General features: G+C 40.1%; 1 protein-coding gene across 1 annotated transcript in view; it reads right to left on the reverse strand.

Moving 5' to 3' along the window:
- LOC113490356 (putative COBW domain-containing protein 7) overlaps positions 1-25,620 on the reverse strand; it is a 44,507-nt gene that overhangs the window by 10,204 nt on the left and 8,683 nt on the right. Inside the window, exons 2-11 of the mRNA XM_026866772.1 lie at positions 24,556-24,662; positions 23,578-23,674; positions 22,317-22,408; positions 18,914-18,973; positions 17,828-17,865; positions 14,546-14,592; positions 13,728-13,814; positions 12,876-12,920; positions 3,906-3,962; positions 1,096-1,147 (exon numbers count right to left, since the gene is read on the reverse strand). Coding sequence (XP_026722573.1) covers positions 1,096-1,147; positions 3,906-3,962; positions 12,876-12,920; positions 13,728-13,814; positions 14,546-14,592; positions 17,828-17,865; positions 18,914-18,973; positions 22,317-22,408; positions 23,578-23,674; positions 24,556-24,662 — 682 coding nt within the window. The remainder of the gene's footprint in view (positions 1-1,095; positions 1,148-3,905; positions 3,963-12,875; positions 12,921-13,727; positions 13,815-14,545; positions 14,593-17,827; positions 17,866-18,913; positions 18,974-22,316; positions 22,409-23,577; positions 23,675-24,555; positions 24,663-25,620) is intronic.

Raw genomic sequence — 25,620 nt, forward strand, 5'->3', positions numbered from 1 at the left:
TTCCCAGAACTCAAATCAGTAATTATAAGGTTTTGTTGCCTGGCAATAAATTCAGTAATTCCCTGACTTAAGACTGTTCTGCTTTTGAGAAGGATCTAAGCAAAAAGAGATACTGTGATTATAACATTGGGAAAAAGAAAAAAAAAAAAAAGAAAAAGAAAAAAGAGAAAACCAAAGAAAATTAAAAGGGAGCTTTTCTAATAAAACCTGTAAGACATGGATAAGACAGGTGCTTAAAAGTAGCAATTAGCATAGAACTGTTTATATTCTGTAAGGATGATGGACAAGAGCTTTTTTCCTTAAATTCATCTTAGAAAGTAGATATGCTGAACACAAAAAATACTGTATTCACTCAAAAGCCACAAAGACAGAGATGCTATTTACAGTTGCACACAGGGAGATAAAAGTTTCTGTCTCGGTATAATTACACATTGGGTTGAGTATCAGGGTGGAGAAATACATTTTAGAGTCTAATTTGACATACTAAAACTAACATCAACAGAACTGTTTCCTTTTTTTTGCATTTAGTATTGATACCTAGTTTATAGGGGAGAAGTTACTTCACTGTTACAAGTTAAACTGTTACTATTTCATGTGAAAACAATAGGAAGCACTCACAGAATGGAAATCCACACATGCTTTAACTACTCATTGAAGTTTTATTACAGCTTTAAAGAGTGCAAAGTCATTAATAACACATCTCTGATACCTACATACACAGACAACAACTGGACAACAAACCTACAAGACAATGACTGGCTACAAATTTAGAACTTGATTCTTCAAATATTAAAAAGAGTAGTGCTGTTTGTCTGTTTCAGTGATCCTCTCCATGTGAATCAATCAATTATGTGACTGGAGTGGCGGAAGCCTATAAGCTATTTTTGAAAGTAAGGCTTACTATATCCATTTAGAATCTATCTATAATAAAGCATATTCCTATATGTATTCTATGTAATCTTCCAAAGATCTTAAAACACATTAGTCCTTAACTGTGAAATGTGAAAAGGTAACATGATTAGCATGCAGTGATTGAAATTACCCTGAACATCCCTGTTGTTACAAAAAGATTGAAGCAGTAGTTTTGGTAATTACCTTATCTAGATGTGCATGCGTTGTCTTTACAAGCTCAAGCTTTTTCTGCAAACTGAAAATAAGTAAAGTTAAATGTTACATTTGAGTAGGATGGACAAAATGTCATTATTTCAAAGTTTAGATAACTCTTCAGTATTGCAGAGCAAAACTAAAATATTAAAGATAGACCATAAGTTCAGAAAAAGCATCAACTGTAAATTCAATTTTCATCTGAAAATAGAGAAGTTTACACTGGTTTGACCTAGTTAATGATTTGTGTTAGAATGTTAGTTTTTCTAAAATATAAACACAATTAGATCACAGCATCATTCACAGTATCTTTGGGGTTTTAAATATTTACACTTCAAAAAGTACAACACTCTTGATAATCCTTTGTGTAAGAACAAAAGGCAAACTATACCATTAAAGCAAGAAAGGAAACATAAATCAGTAGAATTTGACACTGTCCTGCATGACATCCTTGTCTCTAAATTGAAGAGACATGGATTTGATGGATGGACCACTCATTGGACAAGGAAGTAGCTGGATGGTCACACTCAAGAGCTGTGGTCAACAGCTGAATGTCCAAGTGGAGACCAGTGACAAGTGGCGTTCCTCAGGGGTCGGTGTTGGGACCGGCCCTGTTTAACATCTTTGTCGGCAACATGGACAGTGGCATTGAGTGAACCCTCAGCAAGTTCACCAACAACACCAACCTGTGTGGTGTGGTTGACACACTGGAGGGAAGGGATGGTATCCAGAGGGACGCTGACAGTCTTGAGAGGTGGGCCTCTAAGAACCTCATGAAGTTCAACAAGGCCAAAGGCAAGGTCCTGCACATGGGTCAGGGCAATCCCAAGCACAAACACCAGCTGGGCAATGATAAGTGGACTGAGAGCAGCCCTGCAGAGAAGGACTTGAGGGGCATCAGTGGATGGAAAAATGACTACAAGCCAACCATACAGACCAGAAAGCCAACTGTATCCTGGGCTGCATCAAGAGACATGTGGCCAGTAGGTCAAGGGAGGTGATTCTCCCCCTCTGCTCCACTCTCATGAGAGCCCACCTGCAGTACTGTGTTCAGCTCTGGGGCCCCCAACATAAGAAGGACATGGACCTGCTCAAGTGGGTCCAGAGGAGGCCACGAAGATGATCAGGGGGCTGGAGCACCTCCCCTGTGAGGACAGGCTGAGAGAGTTGGGGTTGTTGAGCCTGGAGAAGAGAAGGCTCCAGGAGGAGCTTATAGCAGTCTTCCAAAGGGGGACTACAGGAAAGATGGGGAGGGACTCTTTTATCAGGGAGTGTAGTGATAGGACAAGAAGTAACAGTTTTAAACTGAAAGAGGGTAGATTTAGTTTAGGTATTGGGAAGAAATTATTTTCTGTGAGTGGTGAGACACTGGCACAGGTTGCCCAGAGAGGCTGTGGCTGCCCCCTCCCTGGCAGTGTTCAAGGCCAGGCTGGACGGGGCTTTGAGCAACCTGGTCTACTGGAAGGTGTCCCTGCCCGTGGCAGAGGGGTTGGAACTAGATGATCTTTAAGGTCCCTTCCAACCCAAACCATTTTGTGATTCTATGAATTTGTGCATTTATTAGACACTGATTTTTAAAAAAAACCTTTAGAATAATTATTTAAAAAGAAAAAAATGTACAAAGCTGTTGCTTGTGACAATGAAATCTGTAACACTTAAGATCAATACTATATACCACATTCCATTTCAATTTGGTGTACAGCTCATTGCTACTGCACAGCATATGCCCGCTAATTTAAAACTGCTACTCTCTACTCCTAAATGAACTTGGGGACTTGTTTTGTAAACTAAGTTTCAGGGTCTTACTACAGGGTTTTATTGCAACTTTAGATAACACATCTACACCTGTCTTTAATCAAGATGGTGGAAGGTTTCTTCAAACACTGTTTCAGCACCAGAGAACATTCCCTCTGTCTTATGTCCAACACGCAGAAAAAAAGAATATTGCAGCAAAAGTCACTATGATGACAGCTTTCTGATACTTCAGAGAAGACTGCCCATAAAAATGTCTTCTCCTGCTTTGAGGACTGTAAATTTTAAGAAGATTTAATGGTGAACAAAATGTTACTGAGTGCTACTGAGGTAACATTTCATACTCCTACTTCTTCCATCATCTTTGCTTTGCTGTCTTCTTCACATAAGGCATTCCACAGAATTCAGAACTCTTCATGTGTTTCCTGTCACTTCAGGGCATTTATAGACTACAAGGTTCTACTAGTACAGTCACATGGATCAGATATTGTATCTGTCTGCTGTGCTGGCAGAAATCATTACTGTAGTATGCAGTTAAAAGAGCAATTTATTAGTGTACTGGTGTGTATTTGTGCTCAAATGGTGCTGGATGCAAAAAGATTTTCTGCTAGAGATGATAGGGCCACCACTAATATTTCACATAGAGATTTCCGTATCTATGAAAACTACGAAGGCCTCCAGTTCACTCCAATGTGAAGTGAGAAAAATTTTGAAAACCTTTAATAGAACCAGGAAAATGTACAAATCCCTACTACTAGCATTAAAGCAAAACTTGTATTTTAGGGGAAAAAGCCAAGCAATCATGCACACCCTAGCTCATTTAACTTTATAAGGTCAAAAAGCTCTTGCTGCATACATTTCAAGTGGAAAAAAATTCTCAGTCTCAGATTACCACTTATAAAGTGAGAAATTTAAATAACTGACTAGTCTAGAATTTTTAACAGAAACTCAGGTACAAGTTTGAGACAGGATCTGAGTATGTCTATTTCATGTATGATTTATACAATGGGCATTATTTCTAATAAAAGACAGTGAAATTATCACCATACCTTATGCCACATAAACTGTCAAAAGCATGGAGGTCCAAGACACTGGAGAGATCAACTCTAAACAGGGGGAAGAAAGACAGCTTTGTATTTTTTTATATTTAAATATTATGTATACTTAAATAATTTTTTTAAAAGGTTCACTGAAGCTTATGTTCATTTTCCTGCCTATCATACTAATGTCATCAATCCTTAGACTAATTTTTGCTGGTGGTTGGTATTGTCTCCTACAAAGAAACGCAGTGTTTATTTTCACAGTAATAATGTTTAGTGCAGAAACGTAATTATAAATATATAGTAAAATACATGGTATTTCCAAGAAAGATGATAAAAATTCCTCATACTGGATGCCGAATAACAACTGGTTTTCCATAAAATGGGAAAGTGAACGTTGAAATTCTTCCCTGCAATTATTCTGCGTCCTTAATAGACTCTCTCAACACACACAGAAATCCCTGGAATATATATAGCTTATACTGACACACTGTTAGCAAACAAAAATGAAATACAAAAAGAAATGCTAATATGAATAATTTCAGCTCTAATGTTTGAAACAGACAAAAAAGCAATATGGAACAGTCAGCACTGATCATATTTACTGGTAAGAACAGCTATCTATAAACTTGCAGAAGCAACTTTTTTTCTAAAAAGCAACAAGGAGTACAAGTTTTATTGCTCATAGCAACTGATAGCTTTTGTCCCGGTTCAGCTAGGATAGGGTTAAGTTTCTCCCACAGAGATGGGGAAGGGATCTCCAGGCAGGTTATTCATACCATGTTGATGTCAGGTCCGGTGCAGCAGCACAGGAATTTTTTTATCCTTTGTGGCTTCGGCCGCAGGGAGCACAGGGGTGTCCAGAACCATTGCGGTATTTCTCTGTATATCTTTTGTCTTGTTTACTGTTATCACTGTTTATTGTTGTTATCATTGCTATTGTTGTTGTTCAGATTGTCTATTATTACACTATGGTATTCAATTTCTTCTTATTTTAACCCGGGGTTTGTGCCCTATTTGTGTCCGAGGATGGGGGAGGGACAACGGCAACGTGGTCTCCAGTCCCGGCAGGGCTTAAACCAACACAGTCTCTTTTTTTGGCGCCCAACGTGGGGCACAAGAGGGCTGAAATAAAATCAAAAAGGGACAGACCCTGATCAGCCTGTGTTAGAGCAATCTGTTGGGTGTAATTTTTCTTCTGTTTCTATTTGTACTTTTTGATAAGAGAATGTTTGCAATGCTGGCCCACTTGCTTGCGTGGTGGGGCTGGATTAATCCTTATATCCAGTATATGATGACAGTGCTGGTGTTTGTTATTGGTGGAAAATGTGTAAAGGGTCTCTTTTTGCTGTACTGGCTCATGACTACTTATAATGTGTTTGTATCTCTCTGTGTGGGGGAGCTGGCAGGTACCTATTTGCTGCCTGGGCTTTTGTTAGGTGTCTCACCCCCTCTGTGGGTGAGCCAAGGGAAGAGATCCTCTCGGGTTTTCCGTTTCAATTATCCTTGGAGCCTGCAGGCCAGTGTGCTTGTGGCACAATGCTTTCTGAATGCCTGCCTGATTTTGGTTTTGGCCATGCGGCACTTCTCTAACAACAGCAGTGCCCGGAAACCTGCCCCGAGGTCAGATAACAGTGAGTGGCAAGGGGTGTGGGAAAAGATGGGCAAAAGCCTGAGTCAGTGGGCACCACCAATGCTTTGGAATTTCACTCCCAAACAAATGCAGAGACCTGACAAGACGATGCAGTGCTTAGAAAGGGTGTGTTACCAAGCGGCAAAACCCAGGAGACACAAATTGCTGCAATGTGTTGGGGACTTGCCCATGCCTACCGTGCCATCTTTAATACCACTCACTGCCCTCAAGGGGTAGAAAGGGCTGCAGAATCTGAAAATGAGCTTACTGGTACAGCAGCTGGGCCGGGGGTACAGGCAGAGCCAGCATCAGTTGCCTCCACCAGCACAGCAGCTGACCCAGAGAGCCAGCCAGTGCCGGTATCAGTCGCCCTGATACAGAAAACCAAATATACCAGAAAGTCAGCTCGCTAAGTGGGGGATGGGGATGAGCCAGGCCCAGCACAGGAACAGGAGGAAGGGCCAGTGATCAACTGATCTCCATCCCTGACTGAGTTGCAAGATATGCAGAGAGATTGCGGCTGCCTGGGAGGAGAGCAGATTTGCACCTGGCTGCTCCGATGCTGGGACAATGGAGCCAGTGCTTTCGAAATGGAGGGGAGAGAGACCAAGCAGATGGGATCTTTGGCCAAGGATGCTGGCATTGATAGGGAAATAGGGAAACAGACCCAAACCCTCAGCCTTTGGAAGCGACTCCTGCTCAGTGTAAGGGAGAGGCACCCCTACAAGGATGGTATGTCAGCCAGGCAAATGGACCAGCATTGGGAAAGGCATCCAGAACCTCAGGCTGTGTTTGAGATGATCTGTGGTGATCTGAATGATGAGCAGTCACCCATGGACCCAGATCAGGCCCCTTGCACACACCTGATGTGGCGAAAGTTCCTGAAGAGCGCACCAGAAGCACACTCGAAAGCATTGGCAATAGTGTCCTGGTGGACAGACACCCAGACTCTAACAGTGGATGGAGTGGTTGGCAAGCTCAGGCAATATGAGGGAAATCTCCCCTCATCTCAACATCCCTGGGTCTCGGCTGTGGAGGAACTGTCTCAGAGGCTCCAGAAAGCGAAGAGGACATGTCCTACAATCCACCTGCACGGGCTGATGTCTCAGCCATTAGAAGTAAACGTTTCCCCACCCAAGAGAAAGGCAGCAGTAGAAACACACCAAGAGGCACCCTGTGGTTTTTATCTATGCGACCATGGAGAAAACATGAGGAGGTGGGATGGACAGCCCACTGCTGCCCTAGCTGCACGAGTAGAGCAACTGAAAGGGAAGACCATCACAAAAGGGGAGTCCTCCAAGAAAAGCGCAGCTCCAGTGTCCAGTCAGAAATCCCCCAGGCAGAATAGAATGGTGAACGTTATGTCTGACACTCTTGAGGGGACCAGTAAATCATTCTTACAAGAAGTGAGTGATGATGAGCAGGATTAGAGGGGCCCTGCCTCCAGCCAGGTGGAGGAAAGGGATAATCTGATTTACTGGACAGTGCGGATCCGATGGCCTGGCACATCAGACCCACAAGAGTATAAGGTTTTGGTGGACACTGGCGCACAGTGCACCCTGATGCCATCGAGCTACAGTGGGGCTGAATCCATCTGCATCTCCGGAGTGACAGGGGGATCCCAACAGCTGACCCTACTGGAAGCTGAAGTGAGACTGACTGGGAAGGACTGGCATAAGCACCCCACTGTGACTGGCCCAGATGCCCCCTGCATCCTGGGCATAGACTATCTCAGGAGAGGGTACTTCAAAGACCCAAAAGGGTACCGGTGGGCTTTTGGTGTAGCTGCCCTGGAGGAGGTTGAACACTTGTCCACCTTACTCGGCCTCTCAGAGGATCCCTCAGTGGTGGGGTGGCTTAAGGTTGAGGAGCAGTGAGTGCCGATTGCTACCAGGACGGTGCACCGGCGGCAGTACCGCACCAACCGAGATTCCCTGGTCCCCATCCATCAGCTGATCCGTCAACTAGAAAGCCAGAAGGTGGTCAGCAAAACTCACTCACCCTCCAACAGCCCTGTATGGCCAGTGAGAAAGCCTAATGGTGAATGGAGGCTAACTGTGGACTACTATGGCCTGAATGAAGCTACACCAGCAGTGAGTGCTGCAGTGCCGGACATGCTCGAGCTCCAGTATGAACTGGAGTCAAAGACAGCCAAGTGGTACGCCACGACTGACATTGCTAACACGTTCTTCTCCATTCTGATAGTGCCAGAGTGCAGGCCACAGTTTGCGTTCGCTTGGAGAGGCATCCAGTACACCTGGAATCGATTTCCCCAGGGGTGGAACCACAGCTCCACCATTTGCCATGGACTGGTCCACACTGCACTGGAGAAACGTGGGGCTCCAGACACCTGCAGTATATTGATGACATCATTGTATGGAGGAATACAGCTGAGGAAGTCTTTGAGAAAGGGAAGAAGATAAATTAAATCCTCCTGAAGGCCAGCTTTGCCATTAAGCAAAAGAAAGTTAAGGGACCTGCAAGGGAAATTCAATTTCTAGGAATAAAATTGCAAGATGGGTGTCGCCACATCCCAATGGAGATGATAAACAAGATAACAGCCATGGCCCCACCAACCTCTAAAAAAGAGACTCAGTCTTTCCTGGGCGCTGTGGGGTTCTGGAGGATGCACATCCCGAACTACAGCCTGGTTGTGAGCCCTCTCTACCACGTAACCCGTAAGAAGAACGATTTTGAATGGGGCCCTGAGCAACAACAATCCTTTGAACAGATTAAGCAGGAGATTGCCCAAGCAGTAGCCCTCGGGCCAGTCCGGGAAGGGCAGGAGATTAAGAACATGCTTTACACTGCAGCCGGGGAGAATGGCCCTACCTGGAGCCTCTGGCAGAAAGCACCTGGGGAGACCCGAGGCCGACCTCTAGTCTTTTGGAGCCGGGGATACAAAGGCTCTGAAGCTAATTACACACCAACTGAGAAGGAGATACTGGCAGCGTACGAAGGAGTTCGGGCTGCCTCAGAAGTGGTCGGCACTGAAACACAGCTCCTCCTGGCACCCCGACTGCCGGTACTGGGGTGGATGTTCAAAGGAAAAGCCTCCTCCACGCATCATGCAACTGATGCCACGTGGAGTAAATGGGTTGTGTTGATAACACAACGGGCTCGAATAGGGAACCCCAGACACCCAGGGATACTAGAGGTGATCACTAACTGGCCATAGAGGAAAGATTCCGGGATGTCACCAGAACAGGAGGTGACACGTGCTAAGGAGGCCCCACCATATAACAAGCTGCCGGATGAGGAGAAGCGATATGCCCTGTGCACTGATGGGTCTTGTCGCATTGTGGGAAAACATCAACGGTGGAAGGCTGCTGTGTGGAGTCCCACACAACGGGTCACTGAAGCTGCTGAGGCACAGGGTGAATCAAGCCAGTTTGCATAGGTGAAAGCCATCCAGCTTGCTTTGGATATTGCTGAGCGGGAAAAGTGGCCAAGGCTCTAGCTCTACACCCACACATGGGCACTGGCGAATACCCTGTGGAAATGGCTGCAGCAATGGAAGCAGAACAACTGGCAACGTAAGGGTAAAACCATCTGGGCTGCTGAGGTGTGGCAGGACATTGCAACCCATGTGGAAAACCTCGTTGTGAAGGTGTGCCATGTGGATGCCCATGTACCCAAGAGTCGGGCCACTGATGAACATCGACACAACCAGCAGGCAGACCAAGCTGCTAAGATCAGAGTGGTTCAGGTGGACTTGGACTGGCAGCGCAAAGGTGAACTGCTCATAGCCCGGTGGGCCCATGAGACCTGGGGCCACCAAGGTAGGGATGCAACATAAAGGTGGGCTTGAGATCGAGGGGTGGACCTCACCATTGACACCATTGCAGAGATCATCCACGGATGTGAGACGTGTGCTGCAATCAAACATGCCAAGCGGGTGAAGCCCCAGTGAAATGGAGAGCGATGGCTGAAATAGAGCTATGGAGAGGCCTGGCAGATCGACTACATCACACTGCCACACACCCGCCACAGGAAGCGCCACGTGCTCACAATGGTGGAAGTAACCACTTGGTGACTGGAAACTTACCCAGAGCCCCACGCCACTGCCCGGAACACCATCCTGGGCCTTGAAACCCAAGTCCTGTGGCAACACGGCACCCCAGAGAGAATTGAGTCAGATAACGGGACCCACTTCGAAAACAACCTCATAAATGCCTGAGCAGAAGAACACGGCAGCGAGTGGGTCTACCATATCCCCTACCACACACCAGCCTCTGGGAAGATCGAGCGCTACAATGGACTGTTAAAAACCACATTGAAAGCACTGGGAGGTGGCACCTTCAAAGACTGGGACATGCATCTAGCAAAGGCCACCTGGCTAGTCAACACAAGAGGATCTGCCAGTCGAGCTGGCCCGGCTCAGTCGAGACCTCCACGTGCTGTAGATGGGGATAAAGTCCCTGCGGTGCGCATGAGGAATATATTGGGAAAAATGGTCTGGTTTACTCCTGCACCAGGCAAAGGTAAAGACAAACCCATCCACGGGATTGCTTTTGCTCAAGGACCTGGGTGCACCTGGTGGGTGATGCAGGACAATGGAGAGATCCGATGTGTACCACAGAGGGACTTGATTCTGGGTGCGAACATGCCATAAAATATGCTGTGCCTTTGTAAATTGTTGTTTGTTACTGTTAACTGCTAAATTGCAGCTGGACATGACGTAGATGCTATAGAATAAAGGGGTGGATTCTGTCCTGGTTCAGCTAGGATAAGGTCAGGTTTCCCCAGCAGAGAGAGAGGGGGAAGTGATCTCCAGCCGGGTTATTCATACCATGCTGGCGTCAGGTCCAGGGGAGGAACCTTTTTACCGGGTTCTTCGGGCGGGCTTGGTGGTGGGAACCTTTCTTTCCGTAAACCAGCTAGCGGTATTTCTCTGTATATCTTTTGTCTTGTTCACTGTTATTGCTCTTTTTTATTGTTGCCATTGATACTGTTGTTGTTCAGATTGTTCTATCACTCTGTTGTATTAAATTTCTTCTTATTTTAGCCCAGGTCTGTGCCTATCTTCCAGCCTGACCAGCGTGGGTGGGGGAGGGGCAACGGTAACGTGCTCTCCGGTCCCAGCAGGACTTAAACCTGCACACCTCCCCATCCTGTGGCAAGGTAAAATTTCCCATTCTTCATAATATAAAATAAATTACAGAATTTTAAAAATATCGTGTTCCCAAAAGTTTACTAAGCAGGAGGAAAGGGAAATGCTACAATTGTATCTCTGCAACTCTATCCCTTTGCAGTATTTGTTGTTCTTTTGTCTTTCAATCACTCATACTGCACTCATACTGTACATATATTAACATGAAGAAATATCACACTGCATAGATGCAATGAAAACTCTAATACAGAGGTCTCAAAAATAAAAGATCTTGGATATTGTGAAATTAACTGTAAGTAAACAACCAAGATTTACATTCAGAATAAAATCCTGATTAAATTTAATCTGAGTCATTAGAGCATTCTCAACTCCATTTACAGACAAACGCCAGTAACATTATTGTAATATAACTTCATGAAACACTGCTTAATAATACTGAATTTACAGAGTAAGACAAATTAACAAAAGTCTAAATTTTGCAGCAGAAACTAGACTATTTACACATTAAAACTCTTCACATATAAAAAAACGGATAAACGTTAAAAGCTTGATTGTAAGAATTGCTTACAAGTTTATTCAATATTTCCTGTTTTGAACATTAGTCCCTAAATGACAATAAACCCATTGAAGAAAATAACTTCATGTAAGACACACACACTGAGCTAAGAGAAATGTTTTCTGAGGATCAATAGAAGAGCAAAAAATGAATGAATGTAAAACACTTTTCAGTAAGAGAATTTCTGATCCCCTCTATAATATTGTTTATTCTTGTTCTAAGCATTCTTCTTATAAGAATTCAACAGAATTTGCAAGTTAACCAGAAAGGAGTGTGAAGCTGTCAAAACTACTTGAACAAAGTAACAAGGACAGTATGAAAATAATCTTTATAAACTAACAGAATAGTCACTAAAGAGAATGCTTTTCTGAGTACAGCTGTTCAACAGCAGAATATAAAACTTCAGTGGCCAGACTGCAGACAAAATTTCAAATAAGGTAAAGCCAATAACAACATTAACAAGATTAACATTTTTAGAAATATAAACTGAGCTGATCTTTAGATTGAAGTCAGACAAGCACCTGCCTTCAAAATCCTGGGTTACAAAATACAGGCACTTGGTAGTCCTATCTGATCAGCCAACAACAGCAAATATTCTTCTCTATACTTTCCAACTATATTTGACAATAATTTTTAAAAGTCAATTATACTTTATTATGTCTATTATTTTCCCTTCAAAAATTGCCTAAAACAGAAACCTATATTATATGAACATTTATCATAATATAGTCAAATAACTGATGTAACAGTACACAAATCAGTCCTAGAAGACTGAAAGATATGGCAGCTCTGCTAACGTCCCTGGGAATACTATATCCATTTAATATCTTATTAAAGAAGAAATCTAAGTCAGAATTTCAACGAAAAATAGCAAGCACAATGCAATTACTTTTCTTTCTTATCTTTATCTTATCTTGCACAGCTTTTAAAGTCTTTTTGTAGTAGCAACTTATTTGCAGCAGCCTTCGTAAATGAGAAAAACCTTTCTGCTGACACAACAGAAAGAAAACATCATAGCGCACATGATCAATGATTAGCTCAGAGACAACCTGGCTTTTCAAGTTGCTCTATAGTTACAAGATCTGGTTAACAGGATAAGAGAAACTGAATTCCTACCTATATCACTCCCTTAAAAATCTGCTACATTTTTGGAATATTCTGAAGCCAATTAAACTATGTCTGTATTAGCATTTTTCAGGAACTTTCCAAATGTTATTACTCCATAAATGGGAACATGACTAAAATGCAATTTTAATAATTAAAAGCCATATTCATAATAAACTTAGAGCAAAATGCATATTTTGTGGAAAAAAAAAATAATGTCCAAGCTATTATAAAATCCATTTCTCATGTAAATAAGAAATACTTACGGTTATATTGCAAAGTCCGATAACTGATAAGCTCTGTAAATTAAGCTACATCTTAACACTGATTTTTAAAAAATGTTATACATTAGAGTGTAGGATGTGAACAGTAACAAAGTACGATACAAAAGAAAAATGCGTTTTACTTATTTTTAAAATAATCTCTTACCTAGATGCTTAGTCATAAAATAAATATTGAGTTAAATATTTCTAACTCAATGGCTTTCATTCACACAAACTGATCTAACAGCACACTTAAATCTGTCACAAAATAAGCAGGATCTGGTACCTAGTAATAGTGGCCATTTAATACCTTGATCTTTGTGTCTCCACGATTTTAACAAGTCCATTTATTGACCTAAAATAAAATAGAAAAATCAGAAGTTAGATGAAAATGCAACTGGTACTGCTTGAACAAGTTAACCATGGAAAGCAGAATGAGAAACAGCACAACACTAACCCCTAACTCTGTTACCAACTTCTTGAACAAACCAACAGACATCCCAACAAATGTTTTTTGTAACTTTTTCATCTGCTAAGTAAGGGTTGTGGAACTTCACAAGTTTGACAACAAAACTATCAGTGAGAATAGCATTTTACTATCCAAGACTCTTTAGGATACACTCTGCTGAGTCTAAGCATTTTTACTTTTGGAATTCAAAGTACTAATAAAGTTGTAAAGTATTTAAAAATTTTAATGTTTAATTTTAGTTATCATAGTATTCATAGAAAAAGATGGGATATGTTTTAGATCATTAATTTGATTCAGCCCATTGCTGCTTCTGCATCCATGACAACTACTTGGGACTTCCTCCAGATATCTTTGCATTTGTTCGTGAACTCATATCTACTAGCAGATTTTTTTTTTCTCTGATGCTAATTCTGAAAAATGGGAAGAGCTGCCCAGAAACACAAAAGTGTGTACACTTAAGACAAAGACCTGTCTTTAGTAAGTAACATTAAATCTTACCCAGATAAACAAACTGCTAAGATTGTAGACTGCTAAGATTGTAGAAGCACATAAAAGTATTGAAATGCCTTCAGAAAGGGGCAGCATCTTTTCCCTTCTAACAATTTGCGTCGATGTAATTATGAGATCTAATTTCTGTATTAACAGCACAACCTTTGAGCCAGTAGAGTGTTAGTTATGACAAAACTTTCATACCTGACAGATGTTCTGACTTTATTCAATTCTTCCCCTGAAACCAAATCTGTTTTATTGATTATTATAAGATCAGCTAATGCAACTTGCCTATATATTAAGGAAATAAAAAAGAAATACATGAGCAAACAATACTTTTACTGTAAGGCGTAAACACCATCTCTCCCATAGCACAACAAAAATAGTATGAGCATTGTTAGTACAAAAAGGCAAGTATTAATCAAACTAGAACATCATGGAGTACGACTAAAGTACTAGTTAGTGGCTTCTCCTTGAGGTGCTCTTCTGTGCTGTAAGAGAAGTCTAACAACCTACAAAGGCTTGCTAGTTTTGGGTTTGTCTTTTAACAAATGTCATCTAATCCACAGTGCTTGGTGATTTATGAACTTCACAAGCCCCTATCTCTCTTGCATGTAGTCTTTCTAAAGTCATACTTGAAATCTCTTTGCTATATGAAGTCTTCTATTGTTACAATTATCACTGTGGCTCCACATCTAGCAAAAATATTCCTCTATCTCTGGTTCTACTTCGAGCTTCTGACAGATCCTAGCCCACAATTCTTTATTCCCCCAACACAGCTGGTTGCCTTTCACTTACATTAAATCCCATCCCTCTTAAAATATATATTAGAAGAGTCTGATCTTGTCAAAAGACCAAATGGAGCATGAAGCAGTTTTTCTATTTTCTACCTCATTACACCAATCTATCTTTGTTTAAAAGCAAAGGAGGAGAAAAAAGCCGTAGAAAAAGAAGCCATTTGTAATGAACTATACAGTGCAGTTCCTAACTGTGATATATAAAATTAATTTATACATTCATACCGAGATGCTTCATTGACAAGACCTTCTGGCTTCTCCTCTGTCAAGTGCTAGACAAAAATTAAAACAATTGGATTAAGCATATTCAAATGACATTTAAATTCATTTGCAATTAAAGAAAGTCAAAACCAATTCAGCCGAGGTATGTTTTTCAAAAAGACACTGAATTTGGTGTCTAGAATTTTTCTGTAAAATGATGATGAAAAAGCACATTTATGCATTCAGTATTAGAGCAGCTTATAATTTCTTTTATAAAAAGTCTTCTCATTTAATTAGGTTTATGAATAGAATGCAAAAGAGTTGGAAAATTGTTTTATATTTAACTACTTTTCAGATTTATGATGAAGTTAAAAAAGTCACCATACAGTAAGCATAGAAAAACATATCTGAAAAAATGAAAGTACAGTAATTTTACTAATGAGCGTGATGTCACCTAACTGTTGAAGATGGGTTAGGCTTGCAGTACAGGATTTCAAACACATAATTGCATACTCCTTTTGTCTGAAGGATATGACAAACAGTACTTTTATAGTAAAAATTGCTAACTTTTTCTGTGTTTGTACAAATAAATCACTACTTGGCAAGTCTGCCCAGCATCAGTGTTTACAGCCCCTTCAGGTTGTAAATAGGCAGAAGAGTCAGTCAGCACTGACAAAAGCAGAAGCTTCTAGTCACGCTGAAAGTTTATTATCATCCACAGTTCTGTACTTCACATGTCTGCCCAAGTTCATGTCCTCACAGAGTAAGTGATGAAAGGCAATGCCTGCATCTCAAGCAGCAGCATGAAGTTTAGCAACATAAAGCCTTACTTGATTTAGGCAGAGCAACAGGCTACACTGAAGCAGCAAAGGTTCATCTACAAGTTATTTTCTGCCCACTCTGCCATGGAGGCAGAGATCTCCAGGGGAAAAGCATCGCCGCAGACCCCTGGAAGCAGTAAAATTTTAAACTGATGCTGTAGTATTAGTAAGAGCTCACCACTTAGGCCTTACATCCACAAAGATTAGAGAGTAGTATGCATTCCTTCATCACCAATATTATTTTAAAGACACAGGGATACCAAATGAAAGTGAATTCAATTGTCATGGGAAATATATAAATTAAAAAACCCTAGAAAACTATTTTTTCTTCAAATAGAATTATAAGGCATTATTTGACTTGAAAAACAAGAATAGATTACTTCATACGGTCAGTCTGTCACCTTAACAAAAAAAAAAACAAACAAACAAACAACAAAAAAAAAAAAAACAAAAACTATTTCTTGATTGTGAACAACCCAAGCAGAGCGTAACAAGAGGACGACTGGGAAGGAACCTCTCGTCTGACCTTTTCTTTGTAATCCTCTGTGTATTGACTTTATTGAATTGAATGTTGTCAGATTTGTTGCCCTGAAAACAATGCCAGTAGTCCAGATGTCAAGTCCTCAAAGTAGAGAGCTGTCACTTCAAGTTGTCCAACTGTTTGCTCTTGATTTTAAAAAATGAGTATTTCAGATTGCTGGGTGACAAATCCATTAGAGTGATAACCCATGATATCAATTACCACTTCGGTTTCAATTTGGCTGACTGGTCACAGGGTATAATTTGTCATCTTTACTTGTGATGGGTTGGTTCTTTGAAGCATGACATGCTTAAATTGCTGCCTATTATCTCAATGTCATTACCAATATGGCTTTCAAAATTCTTTGAAGCAAAAGCAGCTGCTGAGGTCAAGCCTTGCAACCAGAGGAACTGCACAAGTTAGCATGTGATTTATACAAAGTAAAAAGTTGTTTACTTGGCATATAACTGAGAAAGTCTGAAATTTCTATATTCTGAGTGGATGTCAGGATCACTGATTAAATAATGTAAGAGTTTTCAGTGACCTGTCACAGATAATAATGGATAGAAAAGCTGAATGTTTCAAAACATTTCGGTGGTTTTTCTGACATTGAAGTTTAAATATTTAAAATTTTATTTTTTAGACAATAATTCAGTGCTGGTGGGTGCAACACAGTTATATTTTATTCAAGCTAACAAATCAGCACCGTGTGAACAGAAAAACATTTGTGCAAGTAATAAAACATATCTGAATTAGTATGAGGGCACTCATCTGAAAAGGGCGCCTGACTTAAGACATGCTGTGGTTTCTTTTGGTAGCTGAGCTGATTTAAAAGTCCATTCCTGCATAAAAGGGCAAACCAACTCTCAGTCACTTCCCCTCATTCTGCTAACTCCTCCACAAAAGTCCCTGCAAAACACGACGGCTTAACTTGCCAAACTGGCATGCTATGGGATTAGATGAGTTCTGTCCTGGTGCACCACAACTTGACAAGAGGCTAGGACTGTGTCCTTCTGGTAAATCAGCTATTAGACCAGCTCAGCTGAAACAAGAAATCCAAATAGTCCAAACAAAATCAAATCTTGCAAAGGGGGAATCACTTCCTTATTTTTTTAACCATTATTCTTTAGTTTTCTCAGCTTTTTACAGCTCTGTAAAATACAGAGATATTAAAAACACTTCCTCAGCATGATGGGATCTCTATACCATGGAGGTATCCTTTCTTACGGTGACTCTTACTTTGAATCATTCAAAATCAATACCTAATAATTTAGGAAGTGACTACTTTGATTAAGTTGAAAATAATTGCATTTATTACTAGGTATTACCAAAAAAAAGTTGAACTATTTGATTTAATCAATTTCTGTTGTTACCCAAACTCAGTGTTGTACAGGTCTGTTCTTACTTTATGCTTTATACAGATTACTCTACTACCTGCTCTTTTTGTCTGCTTCCATATAATGAAGCAATCTTTTAATCTGAAATGGTACCTAAACACCTTTCTCATCTCTCCTCACTACAGTTGCCATTACATTAGCAACTTTCCGAAGTGAACCCTAACTCACTTGTTACTGCACTACTATCAAAGGTCTGTTCTTACTCCTCTCCTTTCAAGCAACAAATGACGCTGCAAGACAAATTTCTCCACTGTTTTTACATTAATCCAAATGCCGATTTGGAATACAACCATGATTACTGAGTGAAGTGATAGAACTAGAAGGAATCATCAGCAACCTGACAACTCTTAGGAGGTATGCTGCTGTGTTGGTAAGAATCTTAATTCTATGAGTATCAGTACTCTCTTTTTCCCCATTCAAAGTATAGTACTGATGTACCACAGCAACTGAAATCATCCTTTGTAAGAATCAGAACTACTGTAAAACTTTAATTCATCTGCATGTACATTGTCGAAATAGCTGTTCTAAAGCTGCAGTTTTAAACCATGTAACAAATCCAGTAACTTACCTGCAATCCATTCTTTGCATCAACAACAGATACAATACCTAAAAGATAACATTAAAATGGAATAGAATTGTGCTGAAAGCAGAGAACAATTTAACAATTTATAAACTTCCTATACAACTATGACAGTAACAATACCATCACATATACAACTGGTTGTAATACTTCCAATGCTGAACATTAGACTTGTCACCTAATTATTTCCTTACTTGTTACTTCTATCTGTGGTAAAAAAAAATCTCCCAAACCATGTAAGAGAGATTCTCACAAGAAAGATGCTTCTCCTCCTTCTTCCAGAAGAGCAATTTGGCAGAGGTATGCTTTTACAGGTTATCAAAACAAATTAAGAGGACTGAGGTATGCAGTTACTCTAATTGTAAGTGACTAGGAATCTGCAGTTCTCTGGCAGAAACTTAGGAAGCTGTTTCCTGTTCAACTGAATGTTTCCTTGGCTAGGTGGGTATTTCACAGACTGACCAAAGTGTTCACAGGATTTTTTAAAGATAAAAAAGTAAGGTTTCTTCCTACATTAAAAAAAAAAAATCAACATCCAACATGCTCTTTAACTACATATAGTGATGATTTGTATTACAGTAAATTCAGAATTTTACTGGAACACAGTAAATACTAGAGCTAACAAGAGTAAGGCAAAGAAGGCAGAAAACATGACAAGACAGTCCAGATGTTGACAAGTTAAGAGTTTAGAAAAAAAGAAATCATTTAGGAAACACTGCATTGGAAAAACAAATAATGAGAGCTGTAATATTACTCCTAAATAATGTCTTACAGCATCTAACTACTGAGGTTTTTTTCCCCCCTTACACCACAATCAAGATCTCTCCATATCTGATCCCTTAGCAGAGCATTACACAACTTTTGTTGGATTCAGCAAACTGAAACAGCTCAGCAAGTAGATAAATAAGAATCAGAATAAGCCAGTGGATTTCTGTGGTCAAATCTGGAGATATGAGAAATAAGATCATGCATTTGAAACATCTTCTGAAACTTTTCCTTAAATTATTAGAATATATTACACTAAATTCAGATATGGAATAGCAATACAGTGGATAATAAATTCACATGTCTTACCATCAAGATAGATATCACTTTCCAGTTCAGAATCAACCCAGAACATGGAGGCCACAGCTCCTAAGAAGTGCAGTACATTTAGTTGCAAAATTGACATTTCCAGTAAACTATCAATATTCAGACATTTCATAAAAAACTCTATTTGTAGTGCTGTAGTTGAAACTCCTCTCTGTCAGACTCAGGAAGCATCATAGATGCCAAATACCCAACTGCACATTCAATCTAACAACAGCTATCAAACTGTGTGCACATCAACAGCTATGACTACAAAAAGCTTTCAAAATCTCACAATTCCAGATGGATGTAAGTGGTCTAAATTACCTTTACTCAATAATATTAGCTACCTGTCATTGCTATACTCCAAGGCTCCCTCATTTCTAAAGAATTCTGTACTCCCCCTTCACCTTTCAGCCAGCCACTGTTTCTAGGTCATGATGCATACATACACACACACAAAAAAAAAAAAAAAAAAAAAAAAACAAGAGAAAGAAGTTAAAGGAAAATGAATTGGGACATGAGAGAAATCAGCTTCCTCCTAGGGACCTTCTCTTCTTCACTGGATTCTATAAACTCTCCTATGCAGTTTCTCACATCATAAATCAACAGAATGAAGTCAAGAATAACTGGATATAGAAAAGAATGTTTTCCTTAATTATCTCTGGTCTACACAGGAAAGCTTCTGGCTTTAGATAATTTTAAGAAAGATTAAAAAATATCTACTGCAGGTTCAGATTTACAAAGATACTGTACTGAAGGGAAGTTTACAAAAGTAAATCGTGATTGATCAATCTGGGAAGGCCACACCTAGCCTTCTGTGAAAAACTGATTGTATTTGTGGACAAGGGGGAAAAGACTACATGCATTTTACATCATGTCTAGCAAATTTCTGAACACTGTATTCGAAGATATTCTAGTAACTAAGCTGGGACATTACCAGTCTGAATGGAAAGACAACTAGGTAAAACTGGTTGATTAGTTAAGCTCTAAAGGCTGCAGTTAATGTGTCATACCCTCCTATCTGGAAGCTGACAGTGAGTAGGGTATTGTGGGGGTCTATCCTAGGACCTATCCTGTTCAACATCTCCACCAGGAATCCAGGAGGCGATGGAAAACATGTCCATCAAGTTTGCAGAGAATTCAGAAGGAACAGTTGATTTATCCAAGGCCAGAACTATCTTTCAAAGGGACCTGGTCAAGCAGGAAGGAATGGCCAATGAGAACCTGATGAAATTCAGCAAGGAAAACTGCTGAGTAATAATACACTTAAGAACAGAGTCTCTGGCAATAACAGACTAGGCACAGACTGGCTGGGGAGCAGGTCTGCAGAGGAGGTCCTATGGATCCTGGTAGGCAGAAAGCTGATCAATCAGCATGTTGGGATCAGAGAAGGCCAAAAGCACCCTAGACTGTTGGAACAGAAGCACAGCCAAAGGAAGCTATTCTCCTCTATTTAGCACTTTCAAGTCCACATCTAGCTAGCACTTCCAGCATAGGGATCACTCATACAGGAAAGTCAGCACAGGATCACCAAGACAGTTTAGGCTCGAGCACAGGCCCCACAAGGAGAGGCGGGGGAACTGCATTTGTTCAGCCTGGAGAAGGGACACCTCCTGTCGAACCTAGCAGCAACCTCCCTAGTACCTACAGGTGAGTCACTGAGAAGACTGATCAAGGCCATGGCAGAAGGATGTGAAACAACTGTAGCAAGTTGAAGTAAGCAAGGTTCACATGTATCATAAATTTTTTTTTCACCATTAAAAGACAGGCACAAAATAGGTTGCCTGGAGAAGCTATGTCATGTTTACCCTCAGAGAACAGAGATGTATGACTGGATATTCCAGAGAACCCAGTCTTGTCTTATAGCTGACCCTGCTTTGGGCAGGAGCCTGGACTAAAGACCTCCTAACATCCCTTCCAAGCTGAACTATTCTGATTTTATCATTCTAGTATTTTTCACTAGGCCTCAGTATCCACTGAATTTTCATCAGATGAGGTGCTTCTGGAATAATAAAACATGTAGTACTCTCTCTTCTTCATAGAGCCATTTGTATTCTTCAGGATGCAAAACCGAACATACTAAATTGGTAAGTCTTGATCAAAAAGAATCAGCAAGTATTTGGACAACTGGGAACACATCCTATCAAGGACATGGAATCCGTGGCCTGATGCCTGTGTATTACACATGGCCTGGGAGTATGCTACTCCTGTTGTCTGTTAACATAGCCCTGTAAAACAGATTCTTGCAACTGTAGGATGTGCTGTAGGATGTTTTGTAAAAATATCATAATTTGTTATGAAACAAACCAATTTAAAATATATCAGTGCCACAATATGAAGGACAGGAGGAGCTGACAGCAACGACAGCAGCTGGTTTTTTTCAATTATCAGATCCTTAGTTACTGTCTGGCTAAGACTATCAAGCACATCAAAAGAAAAAAAATCAGTAACTAAACTCATTCGAACACCTAAAACTGTCCACCTGAAGTGACAAGATGCAGTCCTCCAAATATGACTCTGTGTCAACACCAAATACCTGCCAGTTGTTCACAGTGCTTACTCATTAAAGATCTAGCAAGGGCCACAACATCTAATGGTCTGGTACCTATTGATTTTTTTCCGAAGAGCTTAATAGTTTTCCAATTTGACTCAAACAGAATTTGTGTGTAACAGAGGCCAAATCAATGTCCTTTCTTTTAACGAAAATTACCCTACCATGACAACTATTTAGCTTTGAGCTGGAGTGTCAGTCTCCTAAATGGAAAACTATTGAATTTCTGATAAGAATTTCCTTCACTCTCGATCAACAACACATTTTTAATTGAGTTGGTTCTGAAAAAATTGGTTTAGATAGCTATTACTAACATGAGCTCAAGTTTAAACACCTTTTTATAATAAGTATCACTAAAGAGCACACCAGGAATTTTGTAAGATCTATTACTGTTCTGTACCTACCGGAAGACTGTAGTAGTCTGTTTCACAGCATATGACTTCACAGAGTGTAAGGCCTATCACAACCAATGTAACAATACATCAGATGCTAATAACTTATACTTTAGAAGGAGCAGTGTAGAACAGCAAAAGCCTATCGAAAACTATCAGTTTCAGAGTGTGCTTCTCTTTTCTAAGCCCTGTGGTCTTCACTTGATAGAAATATATTTTAGCTGGATTTCTGTCCATATACAGCAAATGCAGAAAAAAACAAAACACCCAACCAAACAACCCCGACCATAACCCTACTTCTGCAAGTTATCCAATTCAGTATTAGTCTATATAAAAAAAAGCATGTGCCAGACAACTCGCCACTTTGTATTACATTTTGCACAGTGAACTGACTGGTGAACAAATAAGCACTTCATAAAAACACAGCAATTATCATGGTTATGAAAGCCATAATGTAAACTACCTGGATCTGCCAAACCAGTTGTTTCTAACAATATATAGTCAAATTTTCCTCTTCTTTGCATCAGGTTCTCAATAGCCTTCACACCACTGTCCCTGTTAAGAAGAAACAATTAAATCCAAGAACAGAGAAACCAAGCTAAACACGTATAAACATGTATCTTCTGATGCTAAACACAGTGTCAGCACCATCAAAGCAAAGTCCTGAGTCAGGACTTACAGTCAACAATGAAAATTTAATCACCAAGCTGCTGTTCTACTACTAGGCAAATTGTAGTTTTCTGTTTCATTTTCTGAAAATAGTATTTGCCTACTTCTGACAGGCATAATAAAGTCAATTAAAATGAAGATTTATTTTCAAACACTGAAAATCCCTGTAAAGGACAGTAGGGCTGTAGAAATATGTAACTATTTGGTGTGACAAGTGAGATTACAAAAAGAAAGGTGGTGTGTGGAGGGGGTGGGGGAATGGAACCATGTTCACCTGTCTTTCCATCTCACCTATAGCAAAATTAAGATCTGTCATTGACTTAAATCTCAGCTGATGAAGTCAGTCTGAACCAGAAATGTATGGCATTTTACATAAGAAACAAATGTATATAAACCAATGCCACAGCATCAATGGCAGCAATCCTTACATACCAGCAGAACACAATGCAATAGGGTTTTCAACTTACTATACCAATTTCAGGCATAGTTTATCCAGATTTTCAGGACAAACATGCCACCATTTTTATCACAAACTTAGCACAAACAATCCATCTTCAAACAAGCAGGGTAAAAACATGTCAAAGAAACACATACACTCCTGCTTTTTAACGTGTCCATCAGCTTATAATTTGTAATTAGGTCACCAGAAGGTTCTCCCTCCACCCTCTGTGATGTACACAACATTCAAGTACTAACCAACATACAGAGAAAGAGGCAAAAAGTATTTAATTAGGAAACCTGAGTTCTAGTTCCAGCCTCCCCAAATCTTTAGCTCTCTATATGAAAGCACATAACACTAATAGAAGAGGGAAAGATCCCTATCCTGCAACACCCAAATGGTGTACAAGCTGTTTGGTTTTTTTTTCTGAAAGACACCAAATCCAGTATGGCAGTAAAAAGAAATAAACATCTGTCTTCCAAATTCCAATTCTTATTTTATCTGACAAAAGAAGACTCAATCCATACTACCATCAGTTTTAAGAAGCAAACCCTGGATGTCTTCTTTCCTCAATTCCCTCAAAGCCCATTGTTAAGAACTTGTACAACTTCCTTACTTTACTGAACAGCACAGGCAGCCATTTCTGAGCTCCAGCCATTCTTCATAGAGTTCTCCCCCTTGACTGATTGACAGGGATTTCTCCAAGGCACTTCCTGGAAATATAAGTAGTACTGTAATTTTGTTCAACAAACTTGCATGACATCGCCTGCAGAAGAGGTATGAAATATTCAAACTGGTATACATTTTTACTCCTGGGAGTATTTTTTTCTTCTGAGACCATGTTTCTGATATATTCTTCAGAAATCAGTATTTTCTATTTCTGAGAAATTTAAAAGCCAAAGTCAAGTTGGTTCTACAAAACCCAAAACCCAGAGGATGAAAGTAAAGCATTAAGTGCCACAAACTTCGCTAAAAGAAAGGAAAGTCACCTCTACTTCCATATCACATAAAGGCTCTGTCTATACATCTTATTTTAGGTTCCATGACTAGAAAAGTGGCACGCATCTCTGCTGATGAAAACAAACAAATGAAAAACGACACCAACACCACAGTGCAAACTGTAAACAACACTACAGTACAGATACAGAATTATAGCCATAAGTTAAAAATCCTGAGAAGGAAAGTCAAGTTCAAATAACCACAAACACCAAGCACACATCTCCCCATTTTCTTGGTCTAGGATAATTTGTGATCTGTAAGTGACTGAGGGGAAAGAAAAGAAAATTTGATCTACTAACAAGTTATTTTAATGTCCATTTCCTTGAAAACGAGTAGGACAAATGGAAGTACAGCACTTCCAAGAGGGTGATACATTCATTTACTTGACTCTGAGGGACTGAATACATGTACAGAACAGATTAATGTATAGCATTATTTTATGAACAACAGCCAAAAGAGTTTCTGCCCTTCTGAAGACTACAAGCTATGTCCATAATTTCAATAATGGATTTTAAACTACCATCTTCTTGAACTCCAAAAACTTCACATATTTGTCATTTTATGGCTAAAAAAATAATTCTGCGGGTTTACATACCTTCTCCAAACTCATTAAGAATGACTGCTATCCTTTTATTATGCTGCTCTGTCAGTATGTAATTTAGAAGAGTTGTTTTCCCAGCTCCTAGAACACAGGCCATATTTCTATTAAAATGTTAAAAAAAGCTTAAATTTTCAAATTAAAAACTAAATATTGCTGTGCACGTACACATTTCCATCAAATCTGATCACTCTGGGACACGAGTTTTCATCCTGTATCATGCATTCTACTGAAACACTGTAAAAATAAATTTGTAGAGATATTTGATACCATAGGACTATCTGCACATTAAATGCCACCTTTAAAACACACATAATGTTCCATTCACTAAATGTCAGTGCTTGATAAATATACAAGTCCCCTATCAGCTGAGCCGTCTTTTCCTGGAAAACTGATTTACATGTTTCTCTTAACAAAAGGTGATCTTATTCTTCTTCCTCACACCACCTTTTCTGACCAGTTCTGTTGGCATCAGTAACCACTGATACCGTAACTGCCATTAGACAAAGCACTGTTAGGCAAGGTGTTCACAACCTTTGTAATACCACATTACTGTCAGTTTTATCCCATGCAGAAGATCACAACTAGGGAAATTTAGTAAAGCAACCTTCCTTCCCTGCCCTAAGGATTATTTGTGCTAAAGCACAAAGTTAAAACTTTTAGAACAGCGTTGGCAATCCTAAATCTGAACTGATCTTTACCATACATGACTATATTTGAAGCTCCCAATAACTGTGCTGATTTAAGAGGGAAGCCAAACCTCACATCCATAACATGGCAATTCGGTCTGCATTTAACTGAAGCCAGTACGTTACACTATCCTGACATTAAGTGGCAAAAAGCGATGTGTCAAACCTGTCCAGAACAAATCAGACCCTGAAAAGGGGCTAGTAAAAGTAGCAACGGGAGCCTGTACAGTCGTTCAAAACCCTTCCGCAAACCTCAGTGGACCCGCGCTCACCGGAGCGGCGTGAGGACACTGCACCGACAGCAGGGCGAAGCGCGAAGGGCTCCTTCCCGCGCGGCCGCCGGGGTCCCGCTCGCTGACAGGAGCCTGCCATC

The sequence above is a fragment of the Athene cunicularia genome (assembly GCF_003259725.1).
Source record: "Athene cunicularia isolate RWA chromosome Z unlocalized genomic scaffold, athCun1 chrZ_part4, whole genome shotgun sequence".
NCBI classification, from domain to species: Eukaryota; Metazoa; Chordata; class Aves; order Strigiformes; family Strigidae; genus Athene; species Athene cunicularia.